Here is a 15,165-nt window from a genome sequence, read left to right on the forward strand (position 1 = left end):
TGCCTTTGATACACTGATTCCTCAACTTTTGTACAGTCGTTCACGCTCTACCGTCACTGTTTCTGACGATTTTTTTCGACGAACGACCACTCCAGCAGCGTCGTACACCCCAGATCGGCCAAACCATTCCGCTGCGTCATCATCAACCCCTTCACAAGCGTGATATCCACGCGCCGCCTACTGCCACAACGCGTGACGACGCGTCCGGCAGCCGTTCACGGTGTTGCTTCTTCCACTACACTCGCCTCAACCCCCTACTTTTATATCTGCTCTTAGTTTTCAGTTTTGAGTTACGAATATACGAGTTCCAGTTCAAACAACCCCTGTTATCCCGGTTCCGACGAGTTTTCTGACAATCTTTGCTGACCATGACGTCCCAGTCTAAAACAAAGAGTGTCTTCACCAACTACATCACTTCTCCTCTCTTTGTTGAAAAATTGAATGGATCAAATTTTGATAGTTGGGCTGCCGACATCAAACTATGGCTACGTGGTCAAGGTTACAAGGATCATCTCACCCAAAATCCTGAAAAGATGAGTGTGACTGAAACATCCAAATGGAGTCAGATTGATGCTCAGTTGTGTAGTGTCATTAAGTCTACACTTCAACCAGATGTTAAACCGATTTTCCGTCTGCATCTCACGTGTGAATCAATTTGGAGTCAAGCAAAGGCACTGTATATTAACGACACACGTCTCTATGGAGTTTGTCACCACTTGTTGAATATCATAACTCTGAAGTCACTCGATGGCTCTATTTCTGCATATCTTGGCACCGCTCATAGTGCACTTCATGACTTTAATGAGCTTCTCCCTCCTGCTGCAAGTAATCTAGTTGAACAGAAGAAGGAGTTGAATCAACGCAGCACCTTCTTCATGCTTCTTGCACTCTATGGCCTACCCCAGGAGTACTCTGCAACTCGTGATCAAATTTTGGGGTCTGTTACTATTCCAGATATGTCTACTACCTCAGCGATCATCCTTCGAGTACCATCAAAACATCCAGCTAAGCAATCTATTACTTCAGTTTCGGGTGACATTGTTGCCCTTGCATCTCAGGGACATACTCAACATCGTTCTCGTGGAGGACCATCCAACTCTAAGCCTCGTCCCAAATGTGATCATTGTTATCGGCTTGGACACACTATTGATCGTTGTTGGAAGTTGCATGGTAAGCCTTCGCCTTCGATAAATGCAACTCAGCTTGATCCTTCTGCCACTATTCAGACTACACCATCTCTACAAGGCTCCCCGACAAACTATGAAGATTTTCTCTGATGGGTTTAGAGTCATCTGAACTCTAGTTCTTCTACTTCGGTTGCACACACTGGTAACTCATTTGTTTACCTCTCTCACTCATCTTCTCTCGGCCCTTGGGTTCTTGATTCTGGTGCGTCTGATCATGTTACTGGTAATAAAGGTCTCTTTTCTTCACTCTCTACATTAACTTCTGCCAGTGGTACTCAAACCCGTTCTCAAGGAGTTGGCACTGTCCACATTCTCCCTTCCATCACAGTTGCATCTGTTCTCTATGTACCTGGATACCCCTTTAATTTACTTTCAGTTAGTCGATTGACTCGATCTCATAATCTTACCTGGTTGCATCTATTCTCACTGTCCACTTTTTGTCAGCTCGGTCACTCAAGTGTGTCTTTCTCGGTTATCATCGGTCCCAAAAGGGCTATTGTTGTTATTGTCCCACACTACACCGCTACGTTACATCAGCCAATGTTACCTTTTCTGAGTATGTACAATATTTTAAACCTACCCATATAGCTATTGAGCCTTATCAGAACATTAATCTTGAACCTCCTCAAGTAGTTATCCCTCTTCCGCCCACTCATATTCCTATCGAACCTGCCGAGTTTGCCCCCAACCTCCACGACCACTACAAACATATCAGCGTCGTCGCTTATCCTCTGTTGTGCTTGTTCCTGTTCCCACTACAGACTCCCCCCCGACGCCACCTCCGGATTCGGCCCTGCCACCTGAGCATGACTTTCTCATTGTTCTTCGTAAGGATATTCGCACCACCCGTAATCCATCTCCTCATTATATTGATTGGTGTTATCATCGTCTTTCTCCTTTACATTACACTTGCTTGTCCTCCTTATCTTCTGTTTCTATTCCTAAAACTTGGGAAGATATTCGCACCACCCGTAATCCATCTCCTCAGGGTGAAGCATTATCCCACCCTGAGTGGAGGCAAACAATGCTTGACGAGATGTGTGCTCTACAAAGCAGTGGTACTTGGGAATTGGTTCCTTTACCTCGTGGGAAGTCGTTAGTCGGGTGTCGTTGGCTTTATACGGTTGGTCCTGATGGTAAGATTGATCGATTTAAGGCTCGTTTGGTAGCCAAGGGATATACTCAGATTTTTGGGTTGGATTACAGTGACACATTCTCACTTGTTGCGAAAATGGCTTATGTCAGACTGTTTTTCTCCATTGCAGCAACTCGACAGTGGACTCTCCATCAGCTTGACATTAAAAATGTTTTTTTGCACGATGATCTTGAAGAGGAAGTTTATATGGAGCAACCATCAGGGTTTGTTGCTCAGGGGGAGTCTTCCAACATGGTTTGTTAGCTACAAGGTCCCTTTATGGTCTTAAACAGTTTCCTAGAGCTTGGTTTGGCAGATTCAGCTCGGTAGTACAATAGTTTGGTAAGATCCGTAGTGAAGCCGATCACTCTATATTTTATCATCACTCAGCCCAAGGGTGCATCTATCTTATTGTTTACGTGGATGACATTGTTATAATTGGAAGTGATCAGCAAGGAATACTCCAATTAAAACAACATCTCTCGAATAAATTTCAAACTAAGGACCTTGGTAAACTCCGTTATTTTTTGGGTATTGAAGTAGCCCAATCCAAGGATGGCCTTGTAATTTCACAAAGAAAATATGCTATGGACATTCTTGAAGAAACAGGCCTATTAAATGCCAAGTCAGTTGATACTCCTATGGATCCAAATGTCAAACTCCTACCCAATCAAGGGGAGACTCTATCAGATTCAGGAAGATATAGGAGATTGGTTGGAAAATTAAACTATCTCACAGTCACTCGTCCTGACATTTCATTTGTTGTCAGTGTGGTAAGTCAGTTCTTAAATTCTCCTTGCCAAGAACATATGGATGTTGTAATCCGGATTCTTAAATACATCAAACGTGCACCTGGAAAAGGTCTCATTTATGAAGATATAGGACATACTCAGATAATTGGCTACTCAGATGCCGATTGGGCAGGCTCACCCATAGGTAGACGATCAACTTATGGGTATTGTGTACTTGTTGGAGGAAATTTAATATCTTGGAAGAGTAAAAAACAAAATGTTGTTGCAAGATCTAGCGCTGAGGCAGAATACATGGTCATGGCACTAGTAACATGTGAACTCATCTGGTTGAAACAGTTACTGAAAGAACTTCAATTTGAAGAGGCCAGCACAATGACACTAATATGTAATAATCAAGCTTTATTGCACATTGCCTCGAATCCTGTTTTTCATGAGAGGACCAAGCATATTGAGATTGACTGCCATTTTGTTAGAGAAAAGATCGAATCGGGTGACATCATCACTAGCTTTGTCAATTCCAATGGTCAGTTAGCAAATGTGTTTACAAAGGCATTGCGAGGTCCTAGAATTAGTTATATATGTAACATGCTAGGTGCATTTGATTTATATGCTCCAGCTTGAGGGGGAGTATTAAATATTATATTAGAATGTAATATTATATTATATTATATTAGATGGACTGTAAGTATTCAGGCCCATTAGTATTAATGTAAATTAGGGTTGTTTAATACCCTTTGTCTATATAAAGAAATTACATTGTGTAGTTGAAACACACGGGTTATTCGATATGTCTCTCAATACTCTTTATATTCAACAATCACAAGGGATATGACAAAGGGCTTAAAGAGGAGATAAACACTAGAACACTATACATGTATTTTTATTATGAAGAGAATTGGTATTGGCCCAATTAATTTAAAGTATTTTGTTGTTATCACATGCATAAAATGGAACTGCAGAACCAGCAAAAAGCTAAATGATCATAAGCTGGAAACTGGCATGTTAAAGAAGGAAGCATGAGTAAGATAAAGCAAATTCCCAGTTTTCTTCAATTTAAACTCAACTGCAACAGATGTCAAACTTCTTCCACTCTTCACCACAGATGCATTAGCTACCACTTCTTCCTGCATATGCATATATAGTACAAATTAAATTTATTCAAGGTTCAAGCATGAAGACAGCACATGAACATAAAAATGACATATTAGAGTTGGATTTCGCAGTTCGCAACAGGGATGTCACTTTAACATTATTTCGAAGAGCTAAAAATATATATTGATTTGGATGCTATAGAGTGCACGTGGTAACGGATAATGAAAAGAAATCTAGGAGTTGATTTCAAACAAATTCATAGCATCATCTTATTGACAAGTCTTTTTTTTTTAATAATCAAAATCTAAACATTTGATAGTGCACTTGATGCTCTAAATTGCACTATGGACCTTACCAACATTTGCAATTTAGAGGTGAAAGAGCTATCCAGCAAAATTTCAAAGCAAATTATCAATATTACATATTTCTAGGCTACAAAATTATGCCCATCCATTACATCCCAGGAAATTTAGACTATAAAATGCATTTCCCCCTTTTTGTCTGGGATCATAATCTTACCTATAGAACCTTTACTTGTAAGTTGATTTTTCAAGTTTTTTCAAAGAAACCAAATAACCAGAAAGTATAACTCACCAATCACAATCTTTATGGATGCAGCTATCCTATTTCAAGTTTTTTCAAAGAAACCAAAGAACTAGAAATGTTTATGATTTTGTGTTTGGTTCAAGAGGAGGGATTTTAAATAGATTTTTAGTTATATGGAGCTCCTCCCATCCCCTCCTAAAAAATGAACCAAACACATTTCCTCTAAAATATTCTCTTCCCTCCCCTCCATCTACCTCCAACCAAACACACCCTAAAAGATTGGGCTCCTTATCACACTAAACCAAACAACAAAGCAACTCTCAGAGGGAATGCTAAGGAACTGAAGTAGTTGCTTACTTTTTAATGTCCTTAGCTTTGCTCTGAAGTTTCAAAATGTAGCTGAGGATAATGAGTGAATAAATAAAATGGTACTCAAAATTGTAAGTTTCAGTCAAATAGTCTCTCAAAATTGTAATATGTCAGTCAAATAAGTCCATCCGTTAACTTCTAGTTTTAGAGGTTATTAATGTCATATCACTAAGGACTAAATTGCATATGAATTTTATGAGGTAAAACTTATATATTACATTTGAATTTTGATGTGTCAGCCGTAGAGTTGGTATAAAATGCATGAATTCAACGTGTCACATAAGCTTATGACGGTGTGGGATCTACGTGGAATACTACATGTTAATTTAAAGTGTCATGTCATAGCATATAACGACAGATGAGTGACACATTACAATTTCAACTGTGTATTTGCTAGTAATTTGTAAAATTCAAAGTCTATTCTAACTGATGATCACAATTTCGAGTAGCAATTTGCCTATGTACTCGAGGACAAATCATCACATTTTCCCATGCAGCATATTAAACCATTCTAAAGGGTTGAACTCCATGCCACTTATCTATCATCTACTAATGAAGAAAAAGCAAATATTGCCATGGACATCATTACAAAGAATCATCAATGAAAACAAGAACTCACATTCACTGGAGAGCCCGAGAGGTAAGAAATGCTAACTTCCCCAAGAAAAAGTTCCTTGTCCTCAGGAACTACAGTTCTAGCACAAGCAGTTGCTAGAACCTCAACCAAGGACCCAACAGCCCCTCCATGCAGTGTTCCATAGCCATTCTGCAATTCCAACAAAGAAAATGAGAAAATTACATTCATCACACACAATCATGTGACATTTGTTGTTTATATATCCGATGATTTTAGACAAATTTTTAACTTTGAAACCAGAAAAGTAACAGATTCACTTAGACTGAGCTGGAAGCACTAAAGCCCCAATTGACCTAACTAAGCTGATTGAGTTTCCTTAGTTTAAAGTAAAGTATACAAGGTTGTCAAACTCGTATCAAAATTTCCTGCAGTTAGGAATACCTTGAATTCACACAATCAACACATCGGGAACAATTGGATCATGATCAGATGGTCTGGATTTCAAACTCGTAATTTGGATTTTAAAAAAAGTCAAAACCTACATATTTTTCAACTATCCAATTTAAATCCAACAATCATCACTGCACTAACGGCGTGAATGCAAGGATATCGCAACTGCACGAAATCCATTTTCCAAATCAGACATATCACACGTAGAACAATTTGAAATTGATGGACAAATCACACCATATATTCACAACCTATGTAGTCCAGACAGATGTAATTACATTCAATCACTTCTATTTCATAAATTATCATTGACATGTAAATGTTGGTAGTACCAGTATTAGTGTTTGTGTCGGTGCTTCAAAATTCAAAACTCAACACACACAAAATAAAGTATAATTATCACATAGATCAACAAATTCACAAATCAAAAGGTTCAAAATGACTAAACAGTGAGTGGTTTCATCTCATAAGTCTCCAATCAATAGTGTTCAAACTAAATAAACAAAACCACTAAAATCTAAACAGAAAAAACAAAACCTCAAGAATAATAATAAGAAACAACATAATATATAAAGTAAAAATGAGAAGAAGAAGAGGAAAAAGGGGTTACACAGAGAGGTGGTTTAACGATAACAGAGCAAGAGATTCTGCCACGTTGGATTTGATCGACTGTGATGAAACTACGAAGGAAAGAATCGAAGAAGCCTTCGGCTTTGCAGTTTTCAGGAATGGGATTTCGAGCACCCAAAAGCTGAAGAAACATTAGTGTCTCGGAAACGTGTTTTGGGTCCAATTCGTTAGATATTTCCAGCGACGCATTTTCAGGCAAAGAAGGTTTGGTCGCCATAGAAAGTAGAAGTTCAGTTTTTTTGGAGAGAATGAGATTCGAAAAAATCAGAACCTACGAAGTATGTTTTAAGTCATCTTCGCATGTCCAAACATGTGATTTTTTTGTTTCCATGTTTAATGTTTTCACTCGACCCAATAGGCTTTTTAGTCTTTCAATTTGTGACTATTGGTCAATTTCTTATGAATTTTTTTTTTGAAATTGTCAAATTAACCCTATATTTGTGGATTTTTTTTATCAATATATTCTCTTTTTCAAAATTTTAAATTAAAGTCCTCTCTTTTGTAATTTATATACTAAAATGTCATACTTTTTGAGGCTACTTGGAGGTCGTGGTTTGGAGGTGCGACCAGTTAAAATAACATTTTTGTTCCCCGAGGTCGATGGCTAGGGATGCGACCTCCCAAAGGGTTTTAAAAAAAAATTTAGTTCGTTTTAAGTTTTATGTAATTGTTAATATTTTAATAAATAATAAAATTAATAAATAATTATATTAAATAATACATTAATAAATAATAATAATAAAAATACATTAATAAATAATAATAATATATTAATAAATAATAATAACAATAATAATTATTATTATTATTATTAAAAATTGTTATAATTGAAAATAATTAAAACTAAAATAGTAAATTAATATTATTATTATTAAAAGTAATTAAAATTAAAAATAGTAAATTCTATTATAAATTTAAAAGAAAATATATTAATAAAAAAAATTACATTAATAACATGAAACAAAATATATTAAATTAACGGGAAAAAAAAATACATCTTATTGATGTCCATCTAAATGATTTCAAATTCCACATCAAAGATTTCGTGGAACTCGTCTAGCCCTCTGAACAAGTTGAAGTTCTTCCAGTTATATAAATTTACCATTTTAAAAAATCCGTAATTAGTTGGGCAATTTATGATTAATAAATTTGTTAAAATTAATTTGATACTTACAAAATTTGCTACTTACCAAATTGGACAATTTGCGATTAATCAAATAAAATACAATAACATAAAATAAAATAAAATAAAATAAAATACAATACAATAAAATAAAATAAAATAACATAAAATAAAATAACATACAATAAACTTACAAATGCTTTAATATATATATTGGATTTCAGCTCTATGATTCGTTGAGAGTTCCATGATAAAAATAAATTTTTTTATTAAGAGATGTATTTGAATGTAAGGAAGAGATGTGATAAAAAAGAAAAGTGAGGAAGTTGTGGTAAAATTGGAGAACAAATTGTGTATTATATTTTATTTTATTTTATTTCATTGTATTGTATTTGATTTGATTAGATTTTATGTTATTGTATTTTATTTGATTAATCGCAAATTAACTAATTTGGTAACAAATTGATTAATCGCAAATTGTCCAATTTGGTAAGTAGCAAATTTGGTAAGTATCAAATTAATGTTAACAAATTGATTAATCATAAATTGTCCAACTAATTACAGATTTTTTAAAATGGTAAATTTATATAACCGGAAGAACCTCAACTCGTTCAGAGGGCTAGACGAGTTCGACGAAATCCTAGACGTGGAATTGGAGGTTATTTAGGCGGACATCAATATTTTTTCCGTTAATTTAATGTATTTTGTTTCATGTTATTACTGTAATTTTTTTTATTAATGTATTTTCTTTTAAATTTATAATATAATTTACTGTTTTTTTAATTTTAATTACTTTTAATAATAATAATATTAATCTACTATTTTAATTTTAATTATTTTTAATTATAATTATTTTTAATAATAATAACTATAATAATAATTATTATTGTTATTATTATTTATTAATATATTATTATTATTTATTAACGTATTATTATTATTATTATTTATTAATGTATTATTTAATATAATTATTTATTAATTTTATTATTTATTAAAATATTAACAATTACATAAAACTGAAAACGAATTAAAAAAAAAAATTAAAACTTTTTGGGAGGTCGCATCCCCAACCAGCAACCTCCAACTAGGAAAAAAAATATTCCTTTAACTGGTCGCACCCTCAGGCCACGACCTCCAAGTAGCCCTAAAAATGGGTTATATTGGTAAAAAATCTTGTATTTGTCTCTCATGTATTCACTATTCAGTGACTAATTTATTAGGAAAATTTAACATCATAAAAAAAAAAATCCAAAAAATCCATCTAAAACTCTTAGGGTCGGCTTGAAACACTTTTGTATTTTAGTTTTTAAAAATTGTTGTATAAATTTGATTTTAAAAATTGTTTTGATGAATAGAATTAAAGAAAAAACTTATTTTTAAAAATAGTTTTAGAGATGAGAAAAAGAAAAAAGTAAAACATTGTTTACATGATTTACTTTTCTAATTTTAAAAAGTATAATATTAAAAATAATTTTATAAAATAGTTTTTAAAAATAAACAACTCAAATAAATTTTTAAATTTTTAAAAAGTAATATACAGTTTTTGAGATTAAATCAAACACACTCTTAAATTCCTAAAAGATAACATAACTTCATGAAAATACACCTTTATGTTATTTCTCATCAACCAACCTAACCATAAATTCCAACAAACACTCAAGGATTACTTTGTAAGAGGGATTTCAAACTTTATTAGTATTATGCTATTCTTCACTACTTGGAGATGAGAGTTATGAGTTTTTTATGTTAAACTATTTGGAGATGAGGGGGAATCAAAACATTTTATGAAGGTATAAGTATTTAAAGGTGCACATTAGTTAGTCTAACATTTGAATTTAACGGAATAACTTATTTAGTTGACGTGGAACAAATCGGGGAATGATTTAACTATTTTAAAAGTTTTAGGGACGAAGTTGACTGATAGTCATAAATTCAAGGACGAAAAAGTCTATTCACTCGTTTTTGCATAGATGTTAAGAAATGTAATAATCAAAAAGAGGCAAAAATTATATTACTAAACTAATCTTTTTAATTATTGGTGTGTTTTCCACTAAAAAAAACAACCAAAATCTCTTTTCATCTTTCTTGTTTACACTTTTGGATCGACATTAAAATATATTTTTATCACAAATATTATTTGTAAATTGTGGTCGCTATATTTATATATTAATGAAAAATTATTTATATATTAATGAAAAATTATTAATGTTTATTTCTTTATCAATATTCTATATCTTTATAAGTTTTTTAATGTAGGGCATTGAAAATGTAAAATAATTTCACAAATGATTTAATTCTAATCATTCAATTTTATCACATCATATCATGTAATTTTTATATCAACGACGATTATCTATCTTATATTGTAACGAGTTATATTTTGATGATAGTATAAAATTATTTTATATTATAAATATACTTTCTTTTAATTTTTAATTAAATTTTATTAAAGTATCTAAATCATGTTGTATCTTAATTTTTTTTTTAAATTATCTACGTATCCAAGTGACGTGTCTGTACTAGGTATCCAAACTCTATAAGAAATTAGTAAATAGAAATTCAAAAGTTTTTATGTACCACTAAAATTTAACAATTAAGGGTTCGAAGAATATTGATCATTGAAAAAGTTAAGTTAATGGATACTTCTCACTAATAGCATTATTTTTTTTTATAAAAAAAAAAAAGCAAGACATTTTTGTCCAAATTTGTTTAGTCTAACTTAGTTTTGTTTCCTCCCTTAAGTCAAATGTTCTCGAGTAATAACAATTTTTTTTTTAATAATTTGTAGTTTATGATGTATCATGTTCTTTTTTTGTTTTTGTTTAAATGAAATGATAAAGAAACTTATACACAAGTGCAAATTTATATATTCGAACTCAAGAGATAGTATATAATATAACAACATTAACATTTTTTAGTCGAGTTCTAGTAGCCCATAATTGTTTATTCACATATTACATGACTTCAAACACACTAATAAGCCGTACCACATTTTCAAAAATTAGTTGAATTTCAGTTGAATCTTAATTTTTTAGAACTATTTTTTTTAGATGAAATTGTTAACACCACAAAAAACTCATACACAACTATAAAATCTCAATTTCAAACCTAATATATAATTTCCAATATAATAATATCAATATTTTTTAATTGAAATAAAACTTAAGAACTAATTATTTAGAACTTAAATAGATCTACTTATTAAGTAATCTTGTCAAGTCAAAATTACTCACACCTCTAATGATAACACTAGATTGTCTCTCGATAAAAACTTTTGTTAGTGCTAGGTGCATGTTAGGCTGCACTTTCTATGTTTTTATGTTGTTTAGATGTATATTTTGTATAAAAAATACAAAAAATAAAAATCGAAATAAGTGTACTTGGGATTGGGCCCTTGAATTATATTTTCAAAAAAAAATTATCCTATACCCTACATATTATACTCTTACCTCTATAAATGTAATGAAATGACATATTTATCCTCATATAAATATTAAAAGTTTTCATCGTTACTCACAATACCATTTCAATTTTTCAAATATGCAAGTGAGTGTCAAAATTTTCTACTTTACCGTAAAAATTAAAAAAAAAAAAGTTCCGATACAGAAGTTATACTTTTGAAAACTTTTTTCAAGTTTTCTGAAACACAGCTCGGTATCAAAAATCTTAAAGAAAAAAAATTCCGGTTCATACTTTTTGAAAGGTTTATAAAAAAAATTGTGAATTTTTTTTCTATAGTTCACGTTTTCAAGCTTATGTAAAAAACTTATAAAAAATAGTTTAATAAAGTTTTTCGATACGTTTGTCTACCGAGGAACATAAAATAAATTTTTTGGATATTTTTCGAAAAACTTTTGCATACGGAAAAATTTCATTTGATTGACCCATAAATCTTTTAACAGTGAAAAAAAAGTGAATTTATGTTTGTAAAATAGTAAAAAAATCTAAGAATAAAATTCACTTTAAAAAATATTGTAGGGGTATAGATATAACCGTTGGGGTATAGGGTCAAATTTTCCTATTTTCAATCCAATTGTTGGGCCAAAGAGACGCAATTGGGCCAGATTTTACCATTGGGTCGAAGTCCGAGCATAACAAAGGCGTGTGATTGTAGTTACATCATATTATTTTCATTTTGAAATCATTAATTACTTGTTTATTTAATTGGAAATAATAATTCATTTAAGGCAACAAGCTAGTTTAAGAAGTTGAGATTGAAGACAAACCTTGTATGGTAGATTAAGTAAAGAAAAAAATCCTTGTATTAGACACATTCCTAATGAAATCGATACTCAACTTGTATATAGAGAACAATTTCATGAAAAATTATCAAAGCTATTAGGAAGAGAGAAAGAGTTAGATTATAAAGAGGCTTGTTTGAAATTGTTGAAATCTATTTTCAAAGCCAAATATGCCTCGTGGGACACTTGAGGTTATTTTGATTAGTGCCAAAGGCCTTGACAACATGGATTTTCTCAGTAAGTAATATGTATACAAATTTTATTTTCTATTTATTTAATTTTAATTTGTTTCACTCAATATTTTTATAATTAATTATCTAAAGGTGTAGCTAGTATGAATTAGGATGTTGAATGACTAAGGAGGTTCTAACTAACCATACTTTATTTATAAAAAAAAATTAATTTTTATAAAAACAATAATTTTCATGTATCTATTTTTTTTCTTCTTAATTTATAAAAATGACATTTGTTGTAAGACCAAAAAAAAAAAAAATTGATGTTGCCACATAAATTTAGCAATTCAAATTAGTCAAAATTAACTTCTAATGAATTAATTATTATTTCTTGCAGACAACATAGATCCTTATGTGATTCTGACATATAGGACCCAAGAGCACAAAAGCACTGTGGTGAAAGGTGCATTTTTTTTTTCCGTAACTTTTAATTTTATTTGTTTGTTTGTTTGTTTGTTTTTTTTTATTTAATTTTTTTTTATGCCATATTCTCATTGACCTTATACCTTATCAATAGCAGGATCTAACCCAAGGTGGAATGAGAGCTTTCTTTTCACAATTTCTGATGATGTTTGTAAACTTAATCTGAAATTAATGGATAAAGATACTTTTACTCAAGATGATTTTCTTGGCGAGGCAAAGTGAGTTTATTTTTCATTAACTTCATTTGCATCTACTTTTATTGTTATCTTAAGACTTACATAAAAATTTATTTCATTTAACCTAATAATTAAACAACCCTAAATAACAATAATACCTTTTAGTTGTTAAAGTTAAGTTCCAACTTGTGTCTTTTATGTTTATTTTTCCCTTTTGATTTGGGTCTTTAAAATACTTTCCAATTGTAATATTAACTTTTATGTTTAATCTATTTTTACAAATATATATTTTTAAAAAACACACATGATAGTATAATGTTGATTTAATTGTCCAGGTGAACTTTATCTTCCAAACATAAAATTTCAAGAAAAAAAACTCATTAAAAACCTGCATTACAAATTAGTTGATGATAGTAACATTTAATTTTATCAATTAAAATAGTGGATTATTTTAAAAGCTAATTAATAATTACATCTTCACAAATTTATTTAGATTTTAGCATCAATTTATGCATTCATAACAAATGAAGAAATTCGTGTCTTCACTAGGAAAAGATTAAAGCATTTCCAGTGACCAATCAAAATTCACAACCAACTATTAAAAAGAAGGAGAAAGAAAAATAGAACATTAAACATCACTAGCATCATTTTTTATTCATCCATTTTTTTTTACCAATTAAAATAGTGAGTTCAAGTTTAATAGTAACATGTAATTTTATTCTTTCCGTTGTTCTTGTGTTATCATTATTTTGAAATCTAAAAACAAAAATAATGAAAAAGAGAATGAGAAAGATGTGAAGAAGAACCATAATAATTTAATTTGATATTTTTATTTTTAATAAAAATTATTATTAAAAAAATATAAGTTGATGATCTTAATTTTCTAGTTAGAAGATATATACTTTTTATTAAAGTCACCTAAACATTTAGATATGACATATTTTTTAACGGAACATTTAAAAAAATATATTGGTGCAAAAAGACTAGAACATAAAGGGTAGCGTTGCAAATGAATGATTAAATCAAAAAAATATATATATAAAATTTAAGTGAGAACTAAATTAAATTTAAAAGATTAAAAATGTATATTATAAGTAGCAAAATATTTATCGGTTCTCTTTCAAATTTTTATTTATTTATTTTAGACAACATTGAATAACTAAAAGATATTGCAGAATTCATTTGGATCCAGTGTTTTATGAAGGTAGCATTCCTGAGACTGTTTACAATGTGGTTAATAACAATCAAGAATATTGCGGGGAGATTAAAGTGGCTCTAGTTTTCTTTCCTAAGGTAAATTCATATAACTCTCGAGTTACATTCAAACTTTCTTCTAATAATAAACTTTTTAAAATAAATATAAATTCAGTGAATTTTTTTGGCTACTCATGCACCATTTGTAGGACTAATGGAAGAGCTGAAGAGTGAAGACGCACTTGCAGCATATATTTAGGATATTTATTAAAATTATATCTAAAACATGTGACAGTAATATTGAGTTTTTTTTATTGGAAGTTTTATTTTTTATTTATGTATGTTACGGTATTGATATATCTTTTTTGTTGTTGTTAAATTATATTAAAATAAATTATTTATGTAAATTGAATTTGTGTAAAATTAAATTTACGTGTATAATAAAATAAATTCACATATTATATTTAACTGTTACTGACCTAAAAAAATGTGTAACTAACAAAAAGTGCTTCCTTAATTCTTAAAATTTAAATTGTCGAAGGACGGTCCATATTTTGTTCTATTATCATTATTTAATATACATATGTTCTTTCACCAGCAAATGTGGCGAATTACTGGTGGTCTTATAAGCTATATTAGTTCCAATAAAAGAAGAAATAGAAGATAAGATTACAGAAAGAGAAAAAAAAAAAAAAAAAAGAAGGGAAAAAAGTTGAAGTTTCTCCTTTTAAAAGAATTACTAATCCTAGAGAAGATCAACAAAATTATAGGACTAAGAGGAAAAGAAAATAAAAGAAAAACTTTGTAAGATATTAAAGGTTTTTTTGATTGTGTTTTATTTTTATATTTTTAAAAACTATTTTATATATAAATTTCAAAAAACTGTTTTTAAAAAGAAAATTTTAAAAAAGTTTGTTTGGCAACTTTAGTTTTTAAAACAGTTTTTGACTATAGAGTTAAAAAAACTGAAAAATAAAAAGTAAAATACCATTTATCTGTTTTGCTTTTTTAATTTTAAAAAATATAATATTAAA

General features: G+C 30.3%; 2 protein-coding genes across 2 annotated transcripts; one reads left to right on the forward strand and one right to left on the reverse strand.

Annotated features, from left to right (window-relative positions):
* Nucleotides 1–3,928: 3,928 nt before the first annotated feature.
* Nucleotides 3,929–7,080, reverse strand: LOC101501867 (uncharacterized). Its single transcript, XM_004510793.4, has 3 exons — nucleotides 6,719–7,080; nucleotides 5,701–5,847; nucleotides 3,929–4,198 (listed from the first exon to the last, which is right to left on the reverse strand). The coding sequence occupies exons 1-3, from the start codon at nucleotides 6,953–6,955 to the stop codon at nucleotides 4,055–4,057; spliced, it is 528 nt and encodes a 175-aa protein (XP_004510850.1). The 5' UTR covers nucleotides 6,956–7,080; the 3' UTR covers nucleotides 3,929–4,054.
* A 4,985-nt stretch (nucleotides 7,081–12,065) lies between these two features.
* LOC140921062 (16 kDa phloem protein 2-like) lies at nucleotides 12,066–14,592 on the forward strand. The gene is made up of 5 exons (XM_073370835.1): nucleotides 12,066–12,342; nucleotides 12,676–12,741; nucleotides 12,859–12,979; nucleotides 14,113–14,230; nucleotides 14,341–14,592. Exons 1-5 carry the CDS (start codon nucleotides 12,276–12,278, stop codon nucleotides 14,344–14,346), a joined length of 378 nt encoding a protein of 125 aa, XP_073226936.1. The 5' UTR covers nucleotides 12,066–12,275; the 3' UTR covers nucleotides 14,347–14,592.
* Nucleotides 14,593–15,165: the final 573 nt, after the last annotated feature.

Source organism: Cicer arietinum, chromosome 7 (genome assembly GCF_000331145.2).
Source record: "Cicer arietinum cultivar CDC Frontier isolate Library 1 chromosome 7, Cicar.CDCFrontier_v2.0, whole genome shotgun sequence".
NCBI classification, from domain to species: domain Eukaryota; kingdom Viridiplantae; phylum Streptophyta; class Magnoliopsida; order Fabales; family Fabaceae; genus Cicer; species Cicer arietinum.